Source organism: Clarias gariepinus, chromosome 18 (assembly GCF_024256425.1).
Source record: "Clarias gariepinus isolate MV-2021 ecotype Netherlands chromosome 18, CGAR_prim_01v2, whole genome shotgun sequence".
Taxonomy (NCBI): domain Eukaryota; kingdom Metazoa; phylum Chordata; class Actinopteri; order Siluriformes; family Clariidae; genus Clarias; species Clarias gariepinus.
The window spans coordinates 10333993-10346120 of NC_071117.1; the positions used below are offsets into that span (position 1 = coordinate 10333993).

The window sequence follows — 12128 nt, forward strand, 5'->3', positions numbered from 1 at the left end:
TTTTATTTTATGACAGTTTAAAAGTACTAAAAGCTTTCACCTGTTTGCAGGTTCAATGTTAATCGATCATAAGCACTTTTTATTTTTTAATTCTTGTATCGGTTTACAAGATAATATGGTAACATATCGTCTTTTTAAAGAAAAGTTGACCATTAAATCAGACAGAAGGAGATTAGTGAACACGCTGTATATTTTGGGATGCACTGATAGCCAGGCATCAGTGTGGCATCTAAAAAGTTTCATACTGCTGTGTCCCTCCTGTCGTCTGTAATCTGGTTTTAAACCTCAAGATTGAAACCCCAGCAAGGTCAGGCTCCGAGTGGCAAGAGAGCGGCCTTTAGCCCAAGGTGTAGCTTATTGTTGTTTGTTGCTTGTTGTTGTTGTTGTTGATCATGTGGTCTCTGGCAGGGCTGTCCTCTCCCGGGTCTTTAAAGAAGCCGTCGGGGAAATTCGATTTCGGCGCCCTGTCGGCTCAGACGAGGTCCCCCCGCATGGCCTTCACACACCACCCACTGCCCATGCTGGCGGGAGTGAGACCAGGTGAGACACGCCAAAAAAAAAACAACAAACAAACAAACAAACAAACAAAATAAAAAAGAATGACCCCCTTGTAAACAGTGCAAGAGAGAGAGTTTTAAAGAGACCCGGGGTTATATATTTATATATTTATAAATATATTTATTTATATATTTTATATCTATACCTTTAAAAACTTTTTTTAAAACAGATTCTCTCAGGACACACATTATCATCATCATCCTCATCATCCATCCATCGTTCCTGCTTCTTCTTCTTCTCTTTTTCGTCATGCGTTCCCTCTCTTTCTTTTTCTCGCTCGCTCGCTCGCTCCCCTCCTTCATCCATCACTCCATCGCTGTTTCTCAGTGCGGTTTCAGAGTGACACTCCTCCGCCAGAAGATTATTGCCTCCAAGCGCTTGAGTCATAACGCAGAGTCTTAACGTGTCTGTTCTTTGTTTCCCAGCGCATCAGAGTCTTAAGCCGGAGCATCTGGTTTAGATTTGGTCATCACACACACTCACACACACACACAGACACACACACACGTTTCAGGGAGTGCTTGCCTTTTTTTTTTCCAAAATAAGATCCATAGTGGGCGCCATTTTTTTTTGTGTGTGTGTTCAGATATGTATAGTGGTAGTTCGAGTGCCAAGCACGCTCGTTTCATTTTTCATTTTTTACAATTTTTTTTTATTAATTTAAAACTCCCCCGATGAGTCATCCTGGAAGAGAAAGCAGAGATGGATGGAGGCGAAGAGAGAGAAATAGAGAAATGTTCTTAACATGTCCAAATGCGTAACCAATGCGCGACCTGAAGTCTCTTCTAAATTTTTTAGCCGCTCATAAGCTGCAAAACATGCTGTGATTCAGGCTGCAAGCGAGGATGAAAAGCAGAGCGCTGTCAGACGAGGAGGAGGAGGAAATGTACTCTTATCTTCTCCTTCTGTGCTGGCGAAGGCAAAGCCGCTCGAATCGGCGTGATAATCCTGTTAATAAAGTAGCGCCGCGCGCAAGCACGCTCTTAGAGGGCGACGAGTGAACACGCTCTCTCTCTCGCTCTCTCTTAGACACTCTCTCTCTCTCTCTCTCTCTCTCTCTCTGCGACCCAGAAGAGAAAAATCCCAGATCCTCCCAGAAATATTCCCAAAGTTCTTGAACGTTTAACTGCCGCAGAGAGAAAAAGTGCAGCGTCGAACCGGAGCGAGCTTGTTAAGAAAAGGTCACGAGGATCCCGAGCTGCTTGTTTGAAGTGGATGTGATTAGGAAAGTTTGTTTCATAATACAGAGTAAACTGAAAGAGAGAGAGAGAGAGTTAACATTACTGAGTGACTAACATGTTTATGTTGTGTGTGTGTGAGAGAGAGAGTTTGAAAATGTGTGTTTAAGGCTGAGAACATGACAAACTCAAAGAATGAGTGCGAAAGAGTCCAAAGATTAGAGGAATGTCAGTGATAGATGGACTGACCAATGAAAAGAAAGAGAACAAAACAAACAAACATATTTACACGTTGCCGTATGAAATACATGATACAGTACATGTTTATCTACATGATTTTGATCGTCATTTTTTTTAGTCTTGAACATATTTCACTGAATTAGTATTCTCTCTCTCTCTATCTCTCTCACACACGCACACACACACACACACACACATACAGGAAGTCCACGTGCCTCAGCCTCGGCTCTCCATTTCCCGTCTCCCTCCATCATCCAGCAGTCCAGCCCGTACTTCACCCACCCCACCATCCGCTACCACCATCACCAGGATCCGCTCAAGGAGTTCGTCCAGTTCGTCTGCTCGGACGGCACGGCCCAGCCCGGTGCTCAGGTAGCACTCTCACACACTCACGTCCTCTAGCCTAAATTATCTAACTGCTCTGTCTCTCAACTTCTTTTACCTCCATATGCTCTGTTTCTCATCCGCTCATTCTGAGGGTGTGTGTGTATGTGTGTGTGTGTGTTTGTGTGTGTGTGGGTGGGTGTTTAAATGCTAAGAGAGTGTGTGGTATCACAGAGAGTCATCACTCACTCTGTGTGTGTGTGTGTGTGTGTGTCTGCAGCCTAACGGGAGCGGTCAGAGCAAAATGTCCGGCTCTTTCCTGTTTCCTCCGCCTTCTCTGGTGGCACGGCCGGTGCCGCTCCCCATGCCCGACCCCAAACCCAGCCACACACACCCCGACGGGGGACTCGGCTCACCCGCATCGCCCCGTAAGTTACGACCCAGAGCGCCGAGCCCCTTCACAAGCCCCTCCCACAATCCAACACCCGCCCCAGTTCCAATCAGAAGGCAGCTCCTCAGACCGTCCCATTCTGAAGGTCCACAGTAACGTAGCTTCAGTCAGCTAGCGAGAAAGTCGTCACTGCTCTTAAGCCACAGTAAGAGGTCGTCTTGTCGTTCACAACATCATGAGCTCCAATCCCAGTGACACCACCTCTATAGTACTATATGTGGAATTCCATGAGAGAGGATCTTCCACGCTCTCTGTCGCCTGTCAATCACAGCCACATTGACCAATCGCATGACCTCAAGTATGTGAAAGATGACGTTTTTCTTCCAGTGCGTGTTACACAGATTCACAAACATGTCCCCGTCTTCACCCTGTCCATTCAGTTAGACGTCAAGTGATATTGGAACTTGGCATAAAATAAGAAACCTTGCTGGACAGTCAGAGACCTGAAAAGGATGTGACTTGTAAGACAGCTGCCTCCAGACTGGAACTTCATTTAATCAGTCTAAAGAAGCTAATAGATTTACTGTAGATGTGGAAAGGAAGGAAAAACAGATAAAAAAACAAATAAACTGCTGTAGTGAGAAAACACCGCCTTTTACAAAAAAAAAATCATGTCAAGTTAAGGACTCGTAACCTTTCACTCAGAAAGTGCTGTATGTCTCCTCATAATCCTTAAATAGTCAGGACAGGAATTAGACAAGCTCTCCTGCTAATCTAGTAGTATTTTTCTTTATAATTTACCTTACTGGCTTTAATTTTTCTTCACTCTTTCATTTCTTTTTATTTTATAAAATCTAGAGCCTTAACAGTTACACAGGCCGCTCTTACACTTTCATGTTTCCTGTCATTTCTTTATATATATATATTTTTTTTTTCTATTATTATTTCCTTTCTCTACTCTCCTCCCTGCCTCATTTGAGAGGTCAAATTCAGGGCAGTGTGCATGGACTCCAAAAATAAACATTAAACATTAACCACGAACAAATGATCAATAAATCAACATCACACTTCAGTTAAATCCACCGGACAACAGTCTCACTGAAAATAAGGCCGAACCAAACAGAGCAAGTTTGTTCAACACTCGGATGTCACCATACCCCGATTCGATTGTGTGTGTGTGTGTGTGTGTGTGTGTGTGTGTGTGTGTGCGTGCGTGCGTGCGCGTGTGTGTGTGTGCGTGCGTGCGTGGTTTTCGGGGGGCAAGTTTGGGGTCTGTGTGTGTACCAGGGGAGGAGCCGGTGGAAAGTACCTTAAGAACAAGTTGATTGTTGGGATGGATGAAGACCATCTGTCTCTTTTTTTTTCCCTCTCCTCCTTTTTCCAACTTTTTCATATCATATGTTTTTCATGTGTTTCCATGACATCCTTCCTTTTTCTTTTTAAAGCTCTGTTCCTTATTCTCACCTGTTCTCTCCTCTTTTTTCACATTTCTCACTGTATATCTGTAATAGCGCACCAGTCACATTTCACAGACCTGCTGTCATATTTTGCTGACATATTTTCATTACCTTTATATATGTATATGCCATATATATATATATATATATATATATATATATATATATATATATATATATATATACACACACACACACACACACGTGCAAATGCAGACACGCAGATGTGAGCTTCAGACAATGCAGACACTGGTCCACTGGTTTAGCTGTGTAAAACTGCCTTAGACATATTTAATTTAAAATTTGGAGTCCATTGTATACCTCTGCCCAGAATTCGATCGGTTCAGCAAAGAAGCTCAGAAAGCGTTCCTCGGATTTACAAGCTGAAAAAGAACGTTTCGTACAGTTATAACATTTATTATGGAGTGAGTTAAAGGAAACAAGACCTGGTGATAGATTAAAGGAAAAACCATCAATGTGCCAAAGATGCTAAATGCAAGATAAACCTTTAAAGCATCACTTTACATCAAAATCTTCAGTTTCAACCCATAGATTCGGCTGCATGTGAAGGTAATAGTATATGATTACATCCTCAGACAGAGTCATTCGGGAAGAGACCACGCCCATGGCCACGCCAGAGCTGCACGAGCTGTCACTCAGGTGATGAACCCTTCACCTTCTTGGTTTAGCCACACATGATCTCAGCATCTCGTCTACACCAACCCAACTATAACTACAAGATCCTTAATATAACATTCTACATGACGGGAAACACCTGAACCTGTTCATGTTGTTGTCCATGCGGGAGCTCAATGGAAAATAACCAGGCTGGTTCAGAGTGATAAAAGGTCGACGTTAGCTCGAATAGCTACTTATAACAACCGTGGTGAGCAGAAAAGCATCTCAGAATTCAATGAGAAAAAAGAAACATCAGGTTCCACTTTTTTCTCTCAGAATCTGAGGCTTAAACAGACAGTTGGTCCAGATTTTTAATACCTTTGCTGCAGAGCATGATTATCCGTGTGATGGGGTAAAACTTTCCGGAAGCCTCTGCGTCCTCATCAGCTCATTTATTTGGGGTTTTTCCCTTTAATCCCTAGTTTCTGTATGTAACTATAATCTTTCTTTACTACATACAGTATGGACATATAAAGGATGTGTCCATACTGTGTCTATCTTTGGCACATTGATGGTATTTTTTATCTGCAAATATCTTAACTAGATAAATTGTAGTCATTTTATTTTTAATAGCAAATTATTACGATTTTGAAATTCTTCTGGGAAGGGGTGTATAAACTTATAATCACTTGTTAGAACGAACATTATACAACCTTTCGTAATTTTCGAAAAAAAGCTGTAATACTGTAAACAATGTTGTTACATTGAGCCACTGTAGAATATATATAAATATCTTCACACTGACAGGTGTGTGTGTGTGTGTGTGTGTGTGTGTGTGTGTGTGTGTGTGTGAGCAGCATACTCCTCGCCAAGCTCCACAACTCCCAACAGGTTTGTCGGCATCGGAGCACGGGACAACTTTCTAAACATCCCACAGCAGACACAGGTATGTATACACACACATACACACACACACACACACACACACACACACACAGTGTTTTTTTTGTTTTCGTCACCCCATGCCACACACAGACAGAGTATCACTCACATAATGACGGAGGCCGAGGCTGAATCGGCTACTTGTATGTTGTCGCTTGTTTGTGGTTAGTGTAGTCGTGTGTTCAAACCCAGATGTGAGCTTGTAGGGAGCAGGGCTGCGGGGCATTCTACTAAAGACGCTCCTCTGGTACACGGTCCTGGCCACCAGATGTTAAATACTTTCACTCCTGCCCGCTGAAACATCTTTCATGAGGAACAAAACCTCAAGCTAAACACTAAAGCCGGCACACATGGAGGCAATCTGGAGCGCGTCTCCGTGTCCGTCTGTTTCTCTCTTTCTCTCTCTGCAGCACATACCTCTTGATTCGAGATGATGTTTATGGGAGTCGTGAAACACCTGGATGGAGAATTTTTACAAAATATTAAATGTTTTATTTTCCAACTGACGCATCTGCGTCCTCACAAAAAACGCAATCGATAACACATGGATTATGCACGCAGATAACCTCATGGCCGAAGATAGTTTAAGTCAGATGGGAGTAAATACAGGAAGGAAGTAAAGTAATGAAAGAGAGACTGAAAGGGAGAAAGAAACACAGAGAGAGGAAAACACACATTCAGATCCAACTGTCTGGTTGCCCTCAACGACAGACATGATGTCATAGGCAATGAACATGAGCGTGGTGAAGGGTGAGCGTTTAAAGCGAGGATGGACAGTGCCAAGTATTAGAGAAAGAAAGACAGAGAGAGAGAGAGAGAGAGAGAGAGTTCCAGCCTCAGCCTACTTATCTCTGTAGCTCTGCCAAAAAAGTAAACCCCTCCCTGGGGGGGTTAACAAACATTCCCCAAAGGCTCGGTCCAAAAATGTTTTCTTGCTCTAATACAAACATGGTGGTGTGTCCTCTCTGTGCAACACATAAAAGATGTCAGTCTGTTGTTTTTCATTGACCAAAAAAAAAAACATTTAGGCTGAAGACACCAGCTTGTGTAACAGTGCTTTTCTAACACTCTTGTGGTCATCATGAGAACTGCCCTTCTGACATGCTTCTGTACAGATGTGTGCTTTTAAAAAGTAAAATCTAGAGCTGTCTCAAGCTCAAGACAAGGACTAGCCAAGATCAAATCAAGACTGAGAATTTAGGGGATCAATGCCACATCACAATCAATTAAACGCTTTCCCAGGCCTCAACTCGTCTGCTTTATTTGTGTGTTTGTGCAAATCCCATGGCCGTTCTGTGGAAGTATAAATTGTCAAACATTGTTCAGACGAAAAGATTATTTCCAACCAGTGTGCTACCAGTTCCAGCTGCAGTGTGTAATTTTGGATTTTAACATTAAACATTTATTATTAACATTTTAACTTCAAAATATCCTTATAGCTTGTAGTATTACTTCCAGCTTTAAATTTCCAACATTCCAACAAGCCTCATATTTTGTAGCTTTACATTTCCAACATGGCAACTACCCTTACAGTGTGCAACTTTAGATTTCCAGCATTCCAACTAAAATTACAGTGACTAGGTTTAAATTCTGACTTTCCAACAGGCATTACAATGTGTAGCTATAAATTTGTAAAGCAGTTTTATAAATTCTTCTGCAGTTTTATCAAAAACTTGTATTTTGGAACAATAGAAATCGTTTATTTTTGTGATACTACTGTACAACTCTTTGCAATTTCTATTAAGGTGTATTTTGCATATATTGGTGAAAAGTTACGTAATGTCTATGTACAGATTTTGTGTATAGATTCTTATCAGTACTTTTTCCTCTGTTTTACAGTCTTGGTTTCTTTGACAAGATCTGTCTGAAACACACAGATTACAAAGTCTGTAGCTGAGACAAGAAACACAAAGCTAAGTATGGACTGCTATTAGCTAATCACTCACACATACACCCCGTCCCTAATCAACTCAGACCTGCAAACCTTCACCATGAGCCCTCGAACCAGGAATCAGGAAAACTTCCACACAAGTCTTCAAAACTGCACGATTCTGCAAATCTGACACTGGTGAGAAAAGAGAAACCAGGAAAACAGCAACACACACAAAAAAAAATCAGGAGTGGAAAACAGATGTGATTCCATTCTGGATGAAGAAGAGATTTCATCATAAGTAATCTTTGTAATGATATGAAGGTGACCCGAGTATTGACCAATAGTTCCAGCCGTTGTTTTATTCTTTTTTTTTGCATCGTTTACCGATCATCATACAGTGGGGCCAAACCATTCTGCTTTCACTCCATCACAGGTTATTGAAACGAAACCATTTCAGATAATCTGCATCTAGTGCAAATAAAGCATAGTGTGACATCGGGGATTGACTCACCCACATCAAGCTACACTTGGTTCTCAAGCCTGTCTCAAGCATCTAATCAGACGAAACTACAAATGTCTCCCCAGCACCCTCCACTTTAGATCGGACCAGTATGATAATTAACATGATCGTATCGTGTGTGTCTCAAACGCTGTAATATTAATAGCTATTTGCAGTAATTTGACCTTAATCTGTATGTTCCAGGTTTATTGATTGGCCTCAACAATCAAAGGAGAAAAAAACACACAAAGAACTTTAGCAGTTAGTCATAGCATTGGCACAACCAAAAACTCAAACAGAAACAGCATCTTGTCCTCATGTTGAGACATAACCTCAAAAATATTTCCCTCGTTCCATGCAAAACACAATAAGTCAAAGTTTGGAATACTGATTAATACATATTTCAAACTCATTCCCATATTTCTTTATTATTTTGATTATGTAAAGCTGCTTTGCGACAATACGCATTATTAAAAGCGCTATACAAATTAAAATGAATTGAAATTGAACACAGAAACAATATTATCACTGGGGTGATTTGTCACTACCTAACAAGCATATAGTCACAAAGTTTAATCAAAACATTGTTTCCTGTATAAAGAACAAAAAACCTGTTATCAGCGTTGGTAGGGTGCAGGCAAGGCATATGTGCAGACGTGAAGGCATTCATTAAGAAAAACCACAAACAAAACTAGAACATGATGGTGACGACAGTAACGACAGCAAACGAACAGATGTGAGACATCGATAAGTCCAAACACAGGCCTGCTTATACACACACACTAATCAGATTAACTAGATTCAGGTGCCAGTAAACGAGATGACACTACTAGTAAAAAAGCATACTGACATGAAGTCAAGATTAAAGTCCTAGCACAAAGCACAAGAGGCAAGAGAATCACAAAACACACTAACTCAAGGTTTTATCCCTGACACGTGCTTTCTCTGAGACACAAGATGCCTGTTGCAGCATTTTTTTTAAAGAGGAAAACACTATCCATCCACTTTCACATACGTTCTATAAACTTACAGATGCCTGCCATTGACTAGAGTCTCTATGACTGACAGAAGGTTGTCCTGGCATGCAATCTCTCTCTCACCCAGCGATCATGGCTAATCTTTTGACCCCTCAGCCATGGATGGCTGTCACGATATCAGAATTCACGCGTGGAATGGACACTATTACTCAGAGCGTACTCATTTTATGTGAACGAAGACATTGAGCAGAAAAAGCATACTGCATCAGTCAGGCATCGGTTCGGCATGTTGCGTTACATTGCATCAGTTAGGCGCCTTGCTGTCTTGCTGACTTTACCAAGCCAGGTGTGGTTAGACCAAATGCGTGTTAAACTGGCCTGGTCGAAAAAATAAAATAAAATAAGATAAAAAGCTAACATGCTTTACACGCGAACGAGGGGAAAAAAAAAACCTGACCACTAATGAGCATCAGAGCTAGCGAGTGAACAGGATACATCAGAACAAAAATATGACATTCTCGTCTTTGGGGACGTTTCTATTTGTACGCTACCGCAAAATATGTCTTTTTTATATTTTTCAGACACTGTGTCGGGACAGCGCTTCTCCCCACACACTTGTGTTTGGGACACACCCAAAGTTGAAAAAATGAAAAATGTAAATCCTAAAACTAAAAAGTGTCACCATCGAGTGAGGGATGCTTGGGGAGTTTGTAGGCCATTACGTACAGCAGTTAATGACACTAATAAACAGTTTTCCTTAGCAATAAACCGAAGACAGTGACGCATTCATGAATATGGTGTTGTAAAGTCGTTATAAATGCACAATTCAGCTTTTATTACTAACCATCATGCAGGAGAAAAAACAAACAAACAAACAAAAGACATTTTCACCACTTCCAGCAGTAACTGTTTCTCTGCAGGGAGTTCAGTGTCTCAGTTTCAGTGCAACCACACAACCCTGTAGAAATGTTAGAAATAGAAAAAACATTTTTATTTTTGCTTTTCTCTCTCTCTCTCTCTCTCTCTCTTTCTGCTGAAAGTGAGATTTGGTTTGGGTTTGCAGTAGCTTGTTTTAACTGGTTTTAATTTTGTGTCATCTGGGATTTTTTTTTCATTTACAGAATTAACTGCATGAGAGTTTCGCTTCTTTCAGGTTTGCTTTTACAACCTGGTCACAGTAACGTGTACGATTTCTACAGTGACACTCGTGAAATATTTTCCTTCGGCTTCCTTATCAATACCACAGTACCTCCCTTTCCCGATCGCATGTCCGATCCCTCTTATTGTCTTATCATTATCATTCTACTTCCTGTCAGGAGTGGCTTTTCATATTACTGACATCACTTCCTCCGAGCATGCTCTCATTTTTCCACTACAGGTTCGTCATTACAGACCGCTCACATCCGGATCACAAACACGAAACATTGCACTATGATTTATAAATCCCTTAAAAGAATCCCTCTTTGAAAAAAAGCCTTCCGGTCACCGATCTTATGAGTTACACTCTTCATTCTTGAATGTGAATAAACGAACAAACTGGTAACAGAGTTACACTGTGTATTTCTGACATCACAAAATAACTGGACTGCCCGGCTGTCAATCGCATGTCAGGGATTCATATTCACCTCGTTAGCCCCGCCCACCCCCTTCTCCCTCCCTGACGATTCCAATTTGTGCAGAGAAAGTGCCTCCCTTTCCTTTTTTTTATGCAACCGAATGCCATCGAATTCAGGGTCTGTGTCTATTTCATGTATAAGCTACAGAAATTAATGTACAATATGTATCATGGCTTAACAAGACTGGAAACATCGCCTTTATAAATATATATTATCCAGACATTTAAAAAAAATAATAATAACAATCATACTCGTACGTGCTGTGTATATATATGGAAATATGTATAGTAGCTCTTCTTTGGAATATGGCAGTCTAGTTATTTTTTGACTTTTCACCCCTTGTTCATGTCAGTTGTCTTCCAGGAAACTTATAAAACAATATCGATGTTTTATCACCTATCGTTCATACATGGTACAGGACTGATTAAAAAATATATATATATTTAAATATCAGTGTTAGTGTTTAAAGGGGGAAAACAGAGTAAGGTGTTTGTGGGCTGAGGGGACAAACCTGTGAGTCTATACGAGAATTGTACACACACACACACACACACACAAGTCCACTCGTCCTGGACTCTAAACTCAAGGGCCATGAACAGCACCCCAATCTTTATAAAATGTTGGGCGTTTCTTGTTCTTTTCCCCATAGTTAACCTTTTATCATGTTTAATATTGTAATCATAATCTTTTTTTTCTTTTCTTTTTAAACTATTATTAAGGAGGGTGGAATGATGAACAATCTTACAAAACTGTGTATTACAGTACGATCCCGCTTGTTCACGCAGGGTCAGTCTATTATTGTAAAGAATATTACTTTCTCTCCAGACACGTTTGAAAAAAAAAAATGTGTCAGTTCTCGTCTTTGGTGTGCTCACTGGGGGGTGGGGGGCGGGGTTTGTAGGGTTTTTTTTTTAGTCAGTTGTGACAAAAGGCATTTTATTTCAACCTTTAAGAAGATCATATTTAATTCCGTAAACCTGATCTACAGAGTTGGTTCAATTTAGAGATCGCTTTTTTAATTTTAAATTTTATTTTTAAACCCAGAATTTCATAAAGGTTTCACCTGTAAATTAAAGAACTGCGAATCAGCAGCAAGTGTTTTTGCCTTTGTGATGATTTGAACAATGTCGTAACGAGTATTTGTAGAAGTTCTTGTAGTTTTTAGACAATGTGAAGACGGGTTCAAGGAACGTTCCAGAGAACCATGGCATCATGTGGAAGAATAAAACTTAGATGAGCTTCATCCCAAACCTACCCCACAAACACCACCACCACCAGTCCCACCCCATATACCCCCTCCCCTCCCCATCAAAATGTAAGTGACCCTCCCTAGTGCTCGTGATTAGTGTAGTGTAGTACTAAGCCAGCATTTAAAGGTTGTTCCCTTCAAAAGTGCCTTTTGTTCACAGAGTCCATCTTGTAAAACATAATCTTTTTTTTTTTTTATAAAAAAAA

At 40.7% G+C, this 12128-nt stretch overlaps 1 protein-coding gene across 5 annotated transcripts in view; it reads left to right on the plus strand.

Annotated features, from left to right (window-relative positions):
* The window catches only part of nfixa (nuclear factor I/Xa), a 103003-nt gene extending 91140 nt beyond the window's left edge, over positions 1–11863 (plus strand). For 4 of the 5 annotated variants that reach the window (XM_053476619.1, XM_053476621.1, XM_053476622.1 and 1 more), the window contains 4 exons: positions 409–540; positions 2179–2348; positions 5624–5712; positions 7548–11863. In XM_053476619.1, the coding sequence (XP_053332594.1) occupies positions 409–540; positions 2179–2348; positions 5624–5692 (371 nt within the window). In that variant the 3' untranslated portion in view covers positions 5693–5712; positions 7548–11863. The remainder of the gene's footprint in view (positions 1–408; positions 541–2178; positions 2349–5623; positions 5713–7547) is intronic. The other variant, XM_053476624.1, reaches the window with a different exon arrangement.
* Positions 11864–12128: the final 265 nt, after the last annotated feature.